Here is a 19183-nt window from a genome sequence, read left to right on the forward strand (position 1 = left end):
AGGAAGCAAACCGCACTTCACTGAACCCTTAAATCCCACTAACACTTAGGCCCCTAACCACACATTCACGGAACCCACAAATCCCACTGAAATTCAAAAACCGCACCTCACTGAACCAACAAATCCGACTGAAACCCTAAAACCGCACTTCACTGAACCCACAAATCCCACCGAACCCCTAAACCCCACAGAAACTGAACCCACAAATCCCACTAACACCTGGGAACCAAAGTGCCCTTCACCGAACCCACAAATCCCACTAACACCAAGGAAACAAACCGAATTTCACTAAACCCACAAATCCCACTGTAACCCCAGATCCAGCTAACATTTAGGCCTGAAATCGCGCTATCACAGGACCCACAAGTCCCACTAAAACATAGGAACCAAACCGCACTTCACTGAACCCACAATTCCCACTGGACCCACAAATCCCTCTAGCACAGAACCCACAAATCCCACAGAGACTCGAAAACTGCACTTCACTGAACCCACAAATCCCACTGAAACCCTAAAACCGCACTTCACTGAACACACAAATCCCACTGAGCCCCTAAATCCCACTAACAGTGAACCCACAAATCCCACTAAACCTAGGCCCCAAACCACACATTCACTGAACCCACAAATCCCAATGAAACTCTAAAACCGCACTTCACTGAACCCACAAATCCCACTGAACCCCAAATTCCTGCTAACACTAAACCCACAAATCCCACTAACACCCAGGAACCAAACAATATTTCACTGAACCCAGAAATCCCACTGATGCCTAGGAAGCAAACCACACTTCACTGAACCCACAAATCCCACTAACACTTAGATCCCAAACCGCACTTTCATTGAACCCACAAATCCCACTTAACCCTGCATTCCCGCTGACACTGAAACTACAAATCCCACTAACACCTAGGAACCAAACCGCATTTCCACTGAACCCACAAATCCCACTGAACTCCCAGATCCACCTAACACTTAGGCCTGAAATCGCGCTATCACTGAACCCACAAATCCCACTAACACTTCGGCCCCAAACCACACATTCACTGAACCCACGAATCCCACTGACACCTAAATCCCACTAACACTGAACTCCAAATCCCACTGAAACCCTCAAACTGCACTTAACTCAACCCACAAATCCCGCCCAACTGAACCCCAAATCCCACTAACACTGAACCCAAAAATCCCACTGAAACCCGCAATCCTACTAACACTTAACCCACAAATCCAACTAACACTGAACCCTAAATCCCACTGAGACCCTCAAACTGCACTGCACTGAACCCACAAATCCCACCGAACCCATAATCCCAGTGACAGTAAACACACAAATCCCACTAACACCTGGGAACCAAATGGCACTTCACTGTGCCCACAAATCCTACTGAACCCTCAAATCAAACTAACACTTACGCCTTAAATCGTGATATCACAGAATCCACGAATCCCACTGACACTTGGGCTCTAACCGCACTTTCACTGAAACCACAAATCCCACTGAACCCCTAAATCCCACTAACGCCGAACCCACAAATTGTGTATGTACGTATGTATGTATATAAGCAGACCAGATTACACAGTTTAGTTGGGTAATTGACTTCCATATAGCACGCTGTTTCTGTTGCCCTGCAAAGATAGTCAGTGAAAAGCCTCTTCAAGATGGCCCCTTCACCCATCTCCCGAACAGGCCTCGTCTGCTGCATCCTCCAGTGCTTTCCAGTAGATCAGCAGCTCGTAGGGTTTCACCCTGTGAGAGGTGATGAGTTTACGGAAGCCGCAAACAGAAAACTTCACATTCCAATTGTAGAACTTCTGCTCCAAGTGGATTTCCACTGGTGTAATCTTCAACTCCGCCAAGCACAGCCCGACGTAAACATCCTCCAGTTTAAAGTGGGGGACCGTCCTGGAAATAATCCAGACTCGGTGGGCAACATCAGCCGAGAGCATGTACCCAGTGCCGGAGCAGAATGGTGGGTATGTTTCCTGAGGATATTCCTGTTCGCTGACGTACCATTTACTGAATTTCTCCCTGATAGGTCCAGAATTCCACATGATGAAGCCGGTGAAGATATCCGTGTGATTCATTCCCAGCAAGAGCTTGGTCAGGTGATCGGTGTTGACAAACATGTCGGAATCGGTTTTCATCACGAAGGAGGTGGACGGACAGAATCGGCTCACCCATTCCAGGCCCATTAGCACCTTGGTGGTCAGGTTGTAATATGTGTCGGTGAAATTTTTCTGGATGATGTCCTTGTGCAGTGAACTTTCTTTCAGCAGCTGCTCCTGATGCTCCCGGCTGTACCCGAGCAGGAAGTAGCTCACCACCCTCTTGCCATGGGTTGTCCGCGCTCGCCCCCAGGTCTGGCGAATGACCGAGCGAGCTTCCAACTGGTCTTGGGCACTGGTGACCAGAAGGACCAGGAATGGGGGACTGGTGTCACAGCTGCTGTTGGGTAGCATGAGGAAGGAATGGTCATTTAACTTTGCAGAATGCCAATGTTCAACACCGTATTGGCTTAAGTATCTGATCAGAGGAAAGATTAACAAGGGGGCAACAACATACGACCATTTCCTTTTGAGAAATGATTTCAAACAAAAGCTTCTTTGATAAAATATCCTTATGCTCTGAAGCACCTGTAACATAAAATAAACAAGTTGGGTTTGGTGGAATCCAGAAAATGCAAGAGGAATTATTTTCCAGATTAAGATTATTTGACTGGATTTGGGATACAAATACAAGAGGATGTCATTCAGCTCCTAGAGCCTGTTACACAGGAACGGGGGGAGGTTATTCAGCCCCTAGAGCCTATTACACAGGAACGGGGAGAGGAAATTCAGCCCCTAGAGCCTGTTATACAGGAACAGGGGGAGGTTATTCAGCCCCTAGAGCCTGTTACAGAGGAACAGGAGAAGGTCATTCAGCCCCGAAAGCCTATTACACAGGAACAGGAAGAGGTTCTTCAGCCCCTTGGGTCTGTCACACAGTAACTGAGGAGGAATTGCAGCACTCAAAACATCTACAGGAATCTGGCACAGAACATCTAGTGACTGAGTTGCTTCAGTCTGACAAAAAGTTCAGTGAAAGGTAGGAACAAACAGAGAAAGAGCTGGACATAAGACAGCATGAGCAGTTTTCGCACAAGCACATACCTAAGAGACTCGTCACTCCCTGTGTACGGTGATAGGTATCAGGGTCACTGGTCCCTTTAACTGGTACCACCGGATTTGTCTTGGTCGAGGTGCGTTCGATGCTAACGGTGAATTAATGTATACACGAACAATCTTGTTAACAACTGCACACAAACCCGGAGTTCAATTCTTGCCTATAATGAATCCCACAACCTCACTCTCTGCTCGGTGCCAGTAAACAAGAACGGGTGTGGTTGAAGTGCATCGTAAAAACTGTACCCTGTCCTTACTGTTAATGACTTCCCATCAATTATAAATATTATAGGTAACAAAAGTTCCTCCAGATGATGTTTGTGTGATACAGGTGCCAATCTCACAAAGAATTTGCATCAAACAGCTGCTGCACTGTGACATAGCTCACCAACTGTGGTTTAAAATTTATTGGATAAAGAAGGTATTTGCTGCAAACATATACAGTATATATGCTGAATGCAGGGACCCTTTTCAAACCATTGAAGAGCAGTGAGACACTCTCTCCATTGAAGAGCAGCGAAGCTCTCTCTCCATCGAAGAGCAGGGAGGCTCTCTCCATCGAAGAGCAGCGAGACAATCTCTCCGTCGAAGAGCAGCAACACTCTCTCCATCGAAGAGCAGCGAGATATTTTCTCCATCGAGGAGCAGTGAAACTCTCTCCATCAAAGAGCAGTGAGACACTCTCTCCATTGAAGAGCAGCGAGACACTCTCTCCATTGAAGAGCAGCGAGACACTCCATTGAAGAGCAGTGAGACACTCTCTCCATTGAAGAGCAGCGAGGCTCTCTCTCCATTGAAGAGCAGGGAGGCTCTCTCCATCAAAGAGCAGCGAGACAATCTCTCCATTGAAGAGCAGCAACACTCTCTCCATCGAAGAGCAGCGAGACAATCCGTCGAAGAGCAGCAACACTCTCTCCATTGAAGAGCAGCGAGACATTTTCTCCATCGAGGAGCAGTGAAACTCTCTCCATCAAAGAGCAGCAAGAGTCCCCATTGAAGAGAAGCAAAATTCTGTCTCCACTGAAGAGCAGCAAGACTCCCTGTTTATCGCAGAGCAGTGGGTCTCTCTCTCCATCAAAGAGCAGCGCACTCTCTCTCTCCATTGAAGAGCAGTGCGCTCTCTCTCTCCATTGAAGAGCAGTGAGACTCTCTATCGAAGACCAGTGTGACTCTCCATTGAAGAGCAGTGAGACTCTCTCTCTCTCGAAGAGCAGTGAGACTCTCTCCATTGAAGAGAAGCAAGGCTCTCTCTCTCTATCAAAAAGCAGCGAGACACATCCTCCCTCGAAGAGCAGCAAGACTCTCTCATCGAAGATCAGCGAGACTCTCTCTCATCGAAGATCAGTGAGACTCCCTCTGTCCATCGAAGAGCAGTGAGACTCTCGCTCTCCATCGAAAAGAAGTGAGACTGTCTTTCCATCGAAGAGCAGCGAGACTCCATCCCGATCGAACAGCAGCGAGATTCTCTCCCCATTGAAGAGCTGAGCTGTGAGACTCTTTCCCTCCATTGATGAAAAGCGAGACGCTCTCGATCAAAAAGCAGTGAGACTCTCTCTCCATCAAAGAACAGCGAGACTCTCTCTCCATTGAAAAGCAATGAGACATTCTCTCCATCAATGTGCAGTGAGACTCTCCATTGAAGAACAGCGAGACTCTCTCGATCAAAGAGTAATGAGACTCTCCCCAGCGAAAAGCAGCAAGACTCTCTCACCCTCTCCATCAAAGAGCAGTGAGACTCTCTCTCTCTCCATCAAAGAGCAGCGAGACTCTCTCTCCCTCTCCATCCAAGAGCAGCGAGGCTCTCTCTCCATCAAAGAGCAGCGAGACTCTCTATCGCAGAACAGCGAGACTCCCTCCATCGACGAGCAGTGAAACTCTCTGTTGAAGAGCGGCGAAATTCCCTCTCTCCATCGCAGAGCTGTGAGACTCTCTCTCTCCATTGAAGAGCACTGAAGCTCTCTATCTCTCTCCATTGAAGAACAGCTAGACTCTCTCTATCGAAGAGCAGTGAGACTCTCTCAATATTAAAGAGCAGTGAGACTCTCTCAATATCGAAAAGCAGTGAGACTCTCCCTCTCCATCAAAGAGCAGCGAGACTCTCTCTCCCCATGAAAGAGCAGTGAGACTCCCTCTCCTTCGAAGAGCAGTGAGACTCTCTCTCTGTCTCCATCCAAGAGCAGCAAGGCTCCCTCTCCATCAAAGAGCAGTGAGACTCTCTCTCTATCGCAGAACAGCGAGACTCTCTCCCTCTATCGATGATCAGCGAAACTCTCTTTCTATCGAAGAGCGGCGAAATTCCCTCTCTCTATCAAAGAGCAGCCAGGCACTCTATCCATCGCAGAGCTGTGAGACTCTCTCTCTCTCTCTCTCCATTGAAGAACAGCTAGACTCTATCAAAAAGCAGTGAGACTCTCTCAATATCAAAGAGCAGTGAGACTCTCAATATTGAAGAGCAGTGAGACTCTCCTTCTCCACCAAAGAGCAGCGAGACTCTCTCCATTGAAGATCAGTGAGACACTCCCTTCATCAAAGAGCAATGAGACTCTCTCTCCACTGAAAAGCAGTGAGACATTCTCTCCACCAAAGAGCAGCGAGACTCTCCCTCCATCGAAGACCAGTGATATTTTCTCTCTATCGAAGAGCAGCGAGGCTCTTTCTCCCTTCATCGATGAGCAGTAAGACACTCTTCATCGAAGAGCAGTGAAGCTCTCTATTTATCGAAGAGCAGTGACACTCCCTCTTCATTGTAGAGCAGCAAGACTCTCAATCAAAGAGCAGTGAGACTCTCTATCAAAGAACAGCAAGACTCTCTCCCTCCTTCGACGAGCAGCGAGACTCTCTCTCTCTATCGAAGAGCAGCGAGACTCTCGCTGTCTCTCTCTCCATTGAAGAACACTGAGACTCTCTATCTCTCACCATTGCTGAACAGCTAGACCCTTTCTATCGAACGGCAGCGAGACTCTCTCTGATTCGAAGAGCAGCGAGACTCTCTCTCTCCATCAAAGAGCAGCAAGACTATCTCTCTCCGACGAAGAGAAGTGAGTCTCACTCTCTCCATCGAAGAGCCGCGAGACTCTCTCTCTCTCTCTCCATCAAAGAGCAGCAAGACTCCCTCTCTCCCTATCGAGGAGCAGTGAGACTCTCCATTGAAGAGCAGCGGGACTTTATCTCTCTCTATCAAAGGGCAGTGAGACTGTCCATTGAAGAGCAGTGGGACTCTCTATCGAAGACCAGCGAGACTCTCACTTTATCAAAGAGCAGTGAAAATCTATTTCTACCGAAGAACAGCGAGATGCTCTCTCTCCCTCCATCGACGAGTAGAGAGACACTCTCTATCAAAGAGCAGCGCAACTCTGCATTTATCGAAGCGCAGCGAGAACTCCTCACCATCAAAAAGCAGTGAGACTCTCTCTCTATTGAAGACCAGCAAGTCTCTCTCCCCGTTGTAGAGCAGCGAGACTATCGAAGAGCAGCAAGACTCTCTCTCTCTCTCTCTCTTCATCAAAGAGCAGCAAGACTCTCTCTCTCTCTCCATCGAAGAGCAGTGAGATTCTCTCTCCATTGAAGAGCAGCGAGACTCTCCATTGGAGAGCAGCGAGACTCTCTCTCCATTGGAGAGCAGTGAGATTCTCTCTCCATTGAAAAGCAGCGAGACTCTCTCTCCATTGAACAGCAGGGAGATTCTCTCTCCATTGAAGAGCAGCAGGATTCTCTCTCTCTCGAAGGCCAGCAAGACTCTCTATCGAAGAGCAGCAAATCTCTCTCTCCATTGAATAGCAGTGAGACTCTCTCTCTCTCTCTCCATCGAAGAGCAGGGAGATTCTCTCTCCATTGAAGGGCAGGGAGTTTCTCTCTCCATTGAAGAGCAGCGAGACACTCTCTCTATCGAAGAGCAGGGAGATTCTCTCTCTATTGAAGAGCTGCGGTATTCTCTCTTTCTCGAAGGCCAGTAAGACTCTCTCTCTCTATTGAAGAGCAGCAAGTCTCTCTCTCTCCATCGAAGAGCAGCAAAACTCACTCTCTCCATCGAAGAGTAGCGCGACTCTCTCCATCGAAGAGCAGCGAGACTCTCTCTCTCTCTCCATTGAAGAGCAGCAAGGCTCTCTCCCCATTGAAGAGCAGGGAGACTCTCTCTCTCCATCGAAGAGCAGCGAGACTCTCTCCCTCTGTTGAAGAGCAGCAAGTCTCGCTTTCTGTATCCAAGGGCAGCAAGTCTCTCTCTATCCATCAAAGAGCAGCAAGACTCTCCGTCGAAGTGTAGTGAGACTCTGTCTCCATCGAAGAGCAGCGAGACTCTCTCTCTATGTCCAAGAGCAGTGAGACACTCTCACTATCAAAGAACAGTGAGATCTCACCCCATCGAAGAGCAGTGATACTCTCTCTCTCGCTCTCTATCAAAGACCAGCAAACCCTATCTTTCTCCATCGAGGAGCAGTGAGACTTCCTCTCTCTCCACTGATGGGTAGCGAGACTCCCTCTCCCCATCGAAGAGCAGTGCGACTCTATCTTCATTGAAGAGCAGCTAAACTCTCTCTATCGAAAGCAGTGAGACATTTCCTCTATCGAAGAGCAGTGAGACTCTCTCCTCTTTGAAACGCAGCGAGATTCTGTCTCCTTTGAAGAGCAGTGAGACTCTCTTTCTATTGAAGAGCAGTGCGGCTCTCTCTGCATTAAAGAGCAGCGAGGCACTCTCTATATCGAAAAGCAGCGAGACACTTCCTCCATTGAAGAGCAGCGAGATGCTCTACCTATCTCCATCGAAAAGCAGCGAGACTCTCTCTCTCCATTGAAGAGCAACAGGACTCTCTATGTCCATTGAAGAGCAGTGAGACCTTCTTTGTCCAGCGAAGGGTCAGTGAGATTCTCTCTCTCCATCAAAGAGCAGTGAGACTCTGTCTCCATTGAAGAGCAGCAGGACTCTCTATGTCCATTGAAGAGCAGTGAGACCTTCTTTGTCCAGCGAAGGGTCAGTGAGATTCTCTCTCTCCATTGAAGAGCAGAGATTCCCTATCTATTGACGAGCACTGAGGCTCTCTCTCCATCAAAGAGCAGCGAGACTTTCTCTCTATCAAAGAGCAGCGAGACTCTCTTTCCATCAAAGAACAGCAAGATTCTCTCTCAATTGAAGAGCAGTGAGACTCTCGCTCTCCATCGAAGAGCAGCGGGATTCTCCATCTATCGAAGAGCAGCGGGATTCTCCATCTATCGAAGAGCAGGGAGATTCTGCCTTCAATGAAGAGCAGTGAGACTCTTTCTCTCCATCGAAGAGCAGCAGGCCTGACTATCTCCATCGAAGCCCGCGCGATTCTCTCTCCATTGAAGAGCAACGAGACTCTCTCAATATCGAAGAGCAGTGAGACTCTTTCTCTCCATCGAAGAGCAGCAGGCTTGACTATCTCCATCGAAGCCCGCATGACTCTCTCTCCATCGAAGAGCAGCGAGACTCCCTCAATATCGAAGAGCAGCAAGTTCATTGTTAGTAGGATTTAGGGGTTCAGTAGGATTTCTGGGTTCAGTGAAATGCGGTTTGGATCCTAGGTGTTAGTGGGATTTCTGGGTTCAGTGAAATGTGGATTGGTTCCTAGGTGTTAGTGGGATTTGTAGTTTCAGTGACAGTGTGGTTTGAGGCCTAAGTGTTAGTGGGATTTGGCGGTTTCAGAGGGGGTGGTATTTGTGGGTTCTATCTTAGTGGGATTTAGGGGTCCAGTGGGATTTGTGTGTTCAGTGTTAGTACGGTTTGGGGCTGAAGGGTTAGTGGGATTTGTGTGGTCAGTGTTAATTGGATTTGGGGGTTCAGTGTTAGTTGGATTTGGGGGTTCAGTGTTAGTGGGATTTATGGGCTCTGTGTTAGTGATATTTGGGAGTTCAATGTTAGTGGGAGCTGGGGGTTCAGTGTTAGGGGTTTGAGGCCTAAGTGTTAGTGGGATTTGTGGGGTCAGTGTTAGTTGAATTGGGGGTTCAGTGTTGGTTGGACTTGGGGGATTGTTGTTAGGGGTTTGAGGCCTAAGTGTCTGTGGGATTTAGGGGTTCAGTGGGATTTGTGGGTTCAGTGAAAGCGCGGTTTGGGGACTAAGTGTTAGTGGGATTTGTAGATTCTGTGATAGCGCGATTTCAGGCCTAAGTGTTAGTTGGATTTGGGGGTTCACTGCTAGTGTGATTTAGGGCGTCAGTGGGATTTGTGGGTTCAGTGTCCGTGAGATTTAGGGGTTCCGTGGGATTTGTGGGTTCAGTTCTAGTAGGATTTCTGGATTCTGTGTTAGTGGGATTTGTGGGTTCTGTGTTAGTGGGAGCTGGGGGTTCAGTGTTAGAGATTTGGGGCATAAGTGTTAGTGGGATTTGTGGGTTCTGTGATATCACAATTTCAGGCCTAATTGTTTAAATTGGGGGTTCACTGAACACATTCACTAAACCCACAAATCCCATGGAACCCCTAAATCCCACTTTCACAGAAACCACAAATCCCACTAACACGGAACCCGCACATCCCAATAACACAGAGCCCACAAACCCCACTAAGACTGAACCCCCAAATCCAACTAACACTTAGGCCCCAAACCGCACTTTCACTTAACACACAAATTCCACGGAAACCCTAAATATCACCAACACTGAACCCACAAATCCAAATGAATCCCTAAATCCCACTAACACTGAACCCACAAATCCCATCCCCACTGAACCCCCCATCCAACTAACACAGACCCCACAAATCCTACTTACACTTCGGCCCCAAATCGCACTTTCACAGAACCCACAAATCCCACTAACACTTAGGCCCCAAACCTCACGATTACTGAACCCACAAATCCCACAAGCACTTAGGCCTCAATCCCCTATCACTGAGCCCCCAATTCCCACTAACACTGAACTCCGATATCCAACTAACACTGAACCCCCAAATCCCACTAACACTTAGGCCCCAAACTGCACTTTTACTGAACTCACAAATTCCACTAACACCTAAATCCCACTAACACCTGAACCCCAAATCCAACTAAAACTTAGGCCTCCAACCCAACTATCACCGAACCCCCAAATCCAACTAAATCATAGGGCCCAACCCCAGTATCACTGGACCCCCAAATCCAATGGAGACGTAGGCCTCAAATTCCACTATCGTCGAACGCCCAAATCCCACTGAAACTTGTGCCTGAAACCGCAATCTCTCTGAACCCCAAACAACTATCACTGAGACCCCCAAATCCCACTGACACTTAGGCCTCAAATCCCAATATCACTGAACCCACAAATCCCACTTACACTGAACCCACAAATCTGACTAACACTTGGGCCTGAAACCCCATTATAACTGAACCCCAGACCAACCATCAATGAACCCACAAATCCCACGAATACTTAGGCCTGACTTTCCACTATCATTGAATCCCCAAATCCCACTATCACTGAACCCCCAAATCCTACTGACACGTAGGCCTCAACCCCCACTATCAAAGCACCCAGACTAGCAGGTTTTAACCCAGTCAAGATACACACAGACACACACATAGGCACACACCCCGCTACAATTCCAGTTCAAGAAATAATTTCCATTCACATTATAGGCGGTAATATCTCTTCGTGACCAAGAGGGCAGTCATAACACAAGGGCGTAAAGGAAGAACACTGAGCAAGACATACCAACATTTGGAATTTATATATGAGATTACGAATTAGCAGCAAAAGTCAGCCAGTCGGCCCCTCAAATCTGCTGTGCTATTCAATAAGATCTGGGCTGATCTGAATGTAATAAATCACTGAAGTGCTGCAATAGAGTGAGTGATATTTACGAACGAGTGTGAGGTCTAGAGATGGAACTGGTTGTCTTTTAGCTGGCAATGCTACTTCAGAAAGAATGCAACTTTCGTTCATGTGCTAGTTAATTAGCGTGATGAGAATTGCCTAATTGGCTCTCAGTGCCGAATCTATCCTACAACGTCAGGGAATTAAATTGCTGCCATCTGTCTGTTCATTTAAAAAAAAAATCTAGCTTGGCTGATGTTGCAACTCCAGTCTCCCTATGGAAACCCCACAGGGTACAAATGAAAGGGTCTGGAAAGGTACTGAGTCAAAGCTGAATACTGAGAGTTTGCCTCTGCACCACGGACGGGCAGATCACGTTACAGGGAACATGCTTGAAACATTTAACAATGTCATAAAAATATACTATGCCATCCTTGCTGTCATCGGTGTTCCTGGTAAGTGACTGTAAAGCGGTGAAGTCGTGTTAATCTGTGTGTGAGCTGGTCTCACGTTTTGCTCTGTGACTGATAAGATTACTTGCTGATATAGATTTTACCGTCATCGAGCTACCCGGGCATTGCCCCAACTCCTTTAATTCAAATATCCTGAGCAGCCTCAGCAGTTTTATCCCATTGCCCGAAACTTAAGGTCAAACTTTTTCGGCATATCACAGGAGCTGCTAAGTTATTGTTTCTTGTGGTATGTCTGGTGCTGGTGAACCTGATCTCATTGCAGGCAATCCTCCGACATGAGAGCCGGTGTAGAATTATTCTGAGCGTGGGCCAAGGGTGGGGCGGTGGGGGGAGGGGGATAAAAAACCTGGCTCCAGTCACCATGATTCCCTGTGAATACCTGTCCCTGTAAGATTGTGGGAACTGTGGATCACTCTGACATTGCTCTGCGCGGACTGAATCATCCAGGTCTGTAACTGATTTTTTTTTGTATGAGGGGTCAATTAAATTAAAGTGCATGGGATTGGGGGCAGTGTATTGAGGTGGATAGAAAACTGGTTGGCAGACAGGAAACAAAGAGTAGGAATAAACGGGTCTTTTTCCGAATGGCAGGCAGTGACTAGTGGAGTACTGCAGGGATCGGTGCTGGGAGCCCAGTTATTCACAACATATATTAATGATTTAGATGAGGGAATTAAATGTAATATCTCCAAATTTGCAGATGACACAAAGCTGGGTGGGAGGGTGAGCTTTGAGGAGGATGCAGAGATGCTTCAGTGTGGACAAGCTGAGTGAGTGGGCAAATGCGTGGCAGACGCAGTATAATGTGGATAAATGTGAGGTTATCCATTTTGGTAGCAAAAACAGGAAGGCAGATTATTATCTGAATGGCTATAAATTGAGAAAGGGGAATGTGCAACGAGACCTGGGTGTCCTTGTACACCATCGCTGAAGGTAAGCATGCAGGTACAGCAGGTGGTAAAGAAGGCAAATGGTATGTTGGCCTTCATAGCCAGAGAATTCGAGGACAGGAACAGGGATGTATTGCTGCAATTGTACAGGGCCTTGGTGATACCACACCTGGAATATTGTGTGCAGTTTTGGTCTCCTTATCTGGGATGGCGGGACTGACATATGAGGAGAGATTGAGTCGATTAGGATTATATTTGCTGGAGTTCAGAAGAATGAGGGGGGATCTCATAGAAACCTATAAAATTCTAACAGGACTAGACAGGGTAGATTCAGGAAGGATGTTCCCGATGGTGGGGGAGTCCAGAACCAGGGGTCACAGTCTGAGGATATGGGGAGGATTGAGATGAGAAATTTCTTCAGCCACAGAGTGGTGAGCCTGTGGAATTTCCTACCACAGAATGTAGTTGAGACCAAAAAATTGTATGCTTTCAAGATGGAGTTAGATATAGCTCTTGGGGTGAAAGGGATCAAAGGATATGGGGAGAAAGTGGGAGCAGGCTATTGAGTTGGATGATCAGCCATGATCATGACGAATGACGGAGCAGGATCGAAGGGCCAAATGGCCTACTCCTGCTCCTAGTTTCTATGTTTCTATAATTCCTGTCAATGATTCAGCGTCTTTAGACACGAAAACACGTAATTATGCAAGCTTGTTGCATAATGAATGATCTGCAATAGTGTAAGATCTACTGTGTGTGGGGTTTTATTTCAATTGCCTTGCTACAGATGTGAAACCCAGATTTTTAAAAACTTTTTTTTTTTTGCTTATGGCTCAGTAAAACTTTATTGAAAGCTAGAACCCTAATCCTGCCATAGATGGGGCATCCAGTCCCTGAGCAAGAAACCAATCACCAATTCTGGGTGTCTTTGTGCGTGGCCTAATGAAGGAACCAGACCGGTCAGTCATAAGCCCGAAAAAAGGTTTAAATAAAAAGTTCATAAAAAAATAGGTTAATTAACAAGCCACCAATTCTGATAATTGTCTGTCCACGCTCTTGTCCCCAATCTGGTAAACCCATATGCGGGTTGGTCAGGAAAGGGTTGGTGTCGGCAATGAAATGTTTTAAATTTTAGCTTCTTATCCAGATTTGGAAATTGAACCCTATCCTTACTGTCCAGAATAAGACAAAAATCTTTTAATTTGATTTATACTTGCTTCCCCCCTTTTCTTACAGTTAATGTAGTGGCGATTGTGACCCTGGCTCGGGGAAAATGCGGCCTCTCCAATTGTACCACTCGCTACCTGGTGGCCATGGCAATGGTGGATCTACTTTTCATTATCACTGATGTCATACTGTGGAGGATCAGTTATTATTATTTCCCGGGCTCTTTCCTGGACATTACCCCAGTATGCAGTGTGATCAATGTCCTCAATCGGGCAGCTACCGACTGTTCTGTCTGGTTCACCGTCACCTTCACCTTGGACCGATTTGTTGCCAGAGACTGAAAACAAAATATTGCACTGAGAAAACTGCGGCTGGGGTTCTAGCAATAACCTGCATTTTGCTCTGTTTAAAAAATTTCCCGTACTACTTTACACTTGAACCCCAATGGACAATTGAACACGTACCATGGTTCTGTGAGGTAAAGGCAGAATATTTCACTGAGCCTGGATGGATTGGATTTGACTGGTTCAATACGGCTTTAACTCCACTGCTTCCATTCGCTTTCATCCTGTTACTCAACGCTTTGACCGTCAGACACATTTTAGTGTCCAGTCGAGTCCGTAAGGGACTGAGGGGTCAGAGCCAGGGAGAGAATGGCAGTGACCCAGAGATGGAGAGCAGGAGGAGGTCTGTGATTTTACACTTCACCATCTCCGGCAGCTTCATTCTCCTGTGGTCGGTTTATGTTGTAGAATTCTTATATCATAACTTCACAGGAACAGATCCCAGGGATTACAACGATTCAGAAAATATTTTTGAAAATGTAGGTGACATGCTGCAGGTTTTGAACTGCTGCACCAACACATTTATTTATGGGACGACCCAGTCCAGGTTTAGGGAGCAGTTGAAGATGGCGGTAAAATATCCGGTTACGTCAATTGTTCAGTTAATTGAAAACTGAAACTGAGAGGAGGCAGAGACAAGTCCATGATTGAATTATGTATGAATATATTTTTACATGCATGAATATAAGCGGAATATACATTAGCTGAGATGGCTAAAGCCTTGGTGGGAAAGCAATTTTGAAGGGAGATCCTTTATAGAGCTAGAGAGGCAAAGAGGGGTGGGGAAGGTAGTCAAGAGTAAGACCAATGTCGGAGCAATTAAAATTAGGGATGCACATGAGGACAGAATTGGATTAGCACAGATATCCCGGAGCGCTGTGCGGCTGAAGGAGATTAAAGTGATAGGGCCATGGAGGGATTTGAAAACAAAGGAAGGGGGAGAAAATGCAATCAATGAGTTGCTTGACTGGGAGGCAATGTCGCTCACCCATAACAGAGCGAGGGGGGAATTGGGAATTGGACTACCTGTGCGTTACAACACGGGCAGAAGGGTTTCAGATGGCCTCCTGTTTACTGGGGTAAAATGTAGGAGCTGAGAAAGAAGCACATTAGAATAACTTAGTCTAGAGGAGGCAAAAACATGAATGAGGGTTCGCGCAGCAGATCAGCCGAAACAGGCGTAAGTTCAGGTTCCGTTAAAAGGTGGAAGTAGGCCATCTTACCCATGAAATGAATGTACAACACAGGCTCAAATGTGGTTGACTTTTACCTGCCCCCTGAAATGGCCGAGCAAGCCATTCGATTCAAGGGCAGTTGGGGAAGGGCAATGAAGGCTGACCTTGTCGGAGATGCACCGATCCCCCCATGACATTTAACATTTGGAAAATGTGAATCTGCAGTTGTGGCGAGGCTGGCTGAATCTCAGAATGCGGACAAGGAGGACGATGGGGGGCGGGGGTCAGTAGCTTAAAGCAAAATGGAATTGGATCGGGGATCGAGAACAACGGCCTCAGTCTTTCCCAAAACTGGATGTGGGGTAGGGAGCATCGCAGGGGTTGGGAGAAGTGACACTGAAAGCTCCCATGTTGCCTTTGAATCGGGCCACTGAGGGGAAATGCACAGCTGAGGAATAGGATGGGGCCAAGGGGAAATCCTTGGCAGCGCCAGAGATAAGGCTCTGGCAGCAGGAGGTGAAGCAATTCCAACTGATTTGCTGGCTACCTTGAGCCTTTTCTTATTCATTCATGGGATATGGGCATCACTGACTAAGCTGGCATTTATTGCCCATCCCTAATTGCCCTTGTTCAGAGGGTCAGGAGTCACATATAGGCCCAGGCCAGATAAGGACAGAAGATTTCCTTCACTAAAGGGCATTAGTGAACCAGATGGTTTTTAGAATTTCAGACCTTCAATTCCAGGTTTTTATTTAATTCAATTCAATTTGCTACGGGGAGAATTTGAACCCAGATCCCCAGAACATTACCCTGTGTCTCTGGAATACCAGATTAGGGACAATGCCACTATGGCACCGACTCCCCCTATTAAGGCTTAGATTAAGAATAGGAAAACGTGAGAGATATCCATCCCAGCTGGATGTCAGTAAAGGGGCGTTGTGAGGACGGGTGTTAGGAGCTGCAGGCAGGTCGAGAAACCCTTAGCAACCAACCCCCAATTCCCACTAACACAGAGCCCACAAATCCCACCGAACCCCTAAATCCCTCGAACACTGAACCCATAAATCCCACTAACAGCTGGGAACCAAACCGCACTTCACTGAACCCACAAATCCCATTGAACCTCCCAGGTCCCACTAACACTGAACCCACAAATCCCACTGAACCCCTAAATCCCTCGAACACCGATCCCACTGTGCATGTATGTGTGTCTGTTTGTGTTTGTGTGCCTGTTTGTGCGTGTCTGTGTGCGTATATGTGTGTCTGTTTGTGTGTGTGTGTGCGTGTCTGTTTGTGCCTGTGTGTGTGCATGTCTGTTTGTGTGCGTGTCTGTGTGTGTCTCCCCTGCACTTTCTTCCTCTCTGTAGCAGCAGGGAAGACCACAGGGTGCATTGGGCCTGCTCCACTGTTATGGAGAAGCCCTTTGTCTGACTGAGGCCCTTTACAATTGCAGGATGCGCTTGCATGACCATTCTGCTGCAACGAAGCCAGCACACCAGAGTTGGGAGATTTCTGGTGGTCAGCCCTGAGCCCTTACTCGCTGATCTTGGTGATGTTTATTCTGCTCTGTCAATCAGAGGCAGCGCCACATCCTGGCAGTGGCAACACCAAAAGACACTCCCTCCCTTCTCTTCCCCAACCCCCTCCCCAGATAATAACCCCCCCACAAACCCCACGGCTGTGCCTATCTTCATATCCGGACAGATCCTTAGTTGATCCAGTTTATGGAATCCTAGGTGTAAACCATCCATTTAAGAGCTTCAAACACTCTGACGTAGCTCTGGGATGCTCTCAGTTGATGTGTTTATTCAGTAATTGAATAATTGATGCAAACGGATATGTCACCGCGTTCTTGACCTGCTCTCTGAACTTAGACTAAGTCACCCCATAAATAAATGTGTTTGTGCAGCAACTTGAGTTCACCAGCATAAACCCAACTTGCCCAAATATCTATTCAGCTTGAGCGTCACACTCTGAATCTATCCCTGCAATATTGTAATATAAGAAATCGATAACATTCATGAGCCACAGGAGTATGAAACTGCCGGAGATGGTGAAGAGTAAAATCACAGACTTCCTCCTGCTCTCTATCTCTGGGTCACTGCCATTCTCTCCCTGGCTCTAACCCCTCAGTCCTTTACGGACCTGACTGGAGACTAAAATGTGTCTTGACGGTCAGGGAGTTGAGCAGCAGGATTAAAGCGAATGGGAGCAGTGGGGTTAAAACCTTATCAAACCAGTCAAATCCAATCCACTGGGGCTCAGTAAAATAGCTTCGCTTATCCTTGCAGAACCACGGTACGTTTTTGATTAGTTTTACGTGTTCATGTATAAAGTAGAAGGGGCTGCTTTTTAAACAGAGCAGGATGCCGGCGGTTGCTAGCACCACAGCCGCAGTTTTCTCGGTGCAATATTTTATATTCAGTTTCTGGCAACAAATGGCCACAAATTGGTCAAAGCAGAAAGTGACGGTGAACCAGACAGAACAGTCGGTAGCTGCATGGCTCAGAACATGGGTAACACTGCACATAGGGGTGATACTTACGAAAGACAATGGGGAGTAATAATCATTGAGGCGCCTCAGTATGACCTCAGGTGCTATGAACAGTAGATCCGCCGTTGCCATGGCCACCAGGTAGTGAGTGGCGCAGATGGAGAGGCCGCACTTTTCCTGGGACAGGATCACAATCGCCTGTAAATTAGCTGAAAGAGACAGAAGGGGAAATAGACTGAAATTTACTGATAAGACATTGTCCTTGTCTGACCCAGACAGCAAAGTCTGGATTTTGGCCCAAATATATGTTGGGTTATGATCAGGTATGTGGTTCAGATGATAAGAAATAATAAAAAAAAAACATCCCTGACCCTAACCTGCCCACCTTCTGTTTAACAGGGTTAGAACATGGTGCATGTTTGCCATTTGAACATTATAATAATGCTGGAAGTCCCTCCTGTTTTCCAGGATTACTGTTGCTAAGCCGGTTTCCTGGGACTTGCAACATAGGCAGTGAGAGGGAGGCACATAGAGATTCACGGAGCAGGTGAGTGCATTGCTGCAGCACTATTTAGTGCCAGCAAAGGAAAAATCACTTCACCAAACACCCCCGCCCTGTATCTGGTCACCCTCTCCTTAGCCCCCACCTATCGCTGGCCTTCTATCCGGCTTCACCTGCTCCACCCCCCCTTAAACAGTATAAATTTCATCACATTTCTACTCTTTAGCTCTGAAGAAGTCATGCGGACCCGAAACGCTAACTGTGTTTCTCTCTCTACAGATGCTGCCAGACCTGCTGAGATATCCCAGCATATTTGACTTAACATCAGGATCGTGCCGATCGGGTGTCTGTACAACGGTGACCACTAGATCAACAGGCAACGTTATCAATCACAGAGAAACAGAGATCAGTTTGGAAAGAGATGTAAACAATCTCAATGGTTGTAGCCACTTACCGGGGACGCCTATAAACGCCAGGGCTGCGTAGCACAATTTCTTAAAACTGTTAAACATCTCGAGCATTCTCTCTGCGTGAATGATCGGTTGTTTTGATCTCTGTGTTGGGCTCTGCACCTGTGCATTTCCAAGTCCTTATCTTATACCCTGCAGTATTCCCAGCTGAATGCTGACATTGCAACATCTAGCAAGTTCGATTATTTTTCTCAATCATTGGAATAAACAGACGACAACAGGGAGTTAAGTAACTGACTATGTTTCGCGCCGTTGCTCAACTGGAAGATCTGATCTCGCTCATTAACTGACACATTTTGAACGTCTCATTTCGGTTCTCTCAAAAATCAATTCTACGTTTTCAGTTGACTGGTAAATGTTCTTTTCTTTTTCACTGCTTCGGCCTCTCAGTCATTACATCCTAATTGTTCTGGTTTCTCAGGGCTGCTCTGCTGGAACTGCATGGCCTGGACCCTTTCTCCGTAACTAAAGCCATTCAGTCACTAGTCAAAGTGCAGTGGGTCCAGGGCCCACATTTCCCTTCAACTTTTGACGAGCATTTTTTCCTTTATTCATTCACGGGGATGTGGGCTTCGCTGGCCAGGCCCAGCATTTATTGCCCATCCCTAATTGCCTCCCCTTGAGAAGGTGGTGATGAGCCGCCTTCTTGAACTGCTGTAGTCCCTTTGGTGTAGGTACACCCACAACGCTGTTAGGGAGGGAGTTCCAGGATTTTGACCCAGCGACAGTGAAGCAGTTGTGGGATGTTCATATTTGGGCTTAT

The 19183-nt window shown here is 47.1% G+C and overlaps 1 protein-coding gene across 1 annotated transcript; it reads right to left on the reverse strand.

Moving 5' to 3' along the window:
• Positions 1-1671: 1671 nt before the first annotated feature.
• On the reverse strand, positions 1672-14035 carry LOC144675608 (beta-1,3-galactosyltransferase 5-like). Its single transcript, XM_078536253.1, has 3 exons — positions 13900-14035; positions 13601-13772; positions 1672-2527 (listed from the first exon to the last, which is right to left on the reverse strand). Exons 1-3 carry the CDS (start codon positions 14033-14035, stop codon positions 1672-1674), a joined length of 1164 nt encoding a protein of 387 aa, XP_078392379.1.
• Between the last annotated feature and the right edge of the window lie 5148 nt (positions 14036-19183).

This window comes from Cetorhinus maximus, unplaced genomic scaffold (assembly GCF_964194155.1).
Source record: "Cetorhinus maximus unplaced genomic scaffold, sCetMax3.hap1.1 HAP1_SCAFFOLD_1041, whole genome shotgun sequence".
Classification (NCBI taxonomy): Eukaryota; Metazoa; Chordata; class Chondrichthyes; order Lamniformes; family Cetorhinidae; genus Cetorhinus; species Cetorhinus maximus.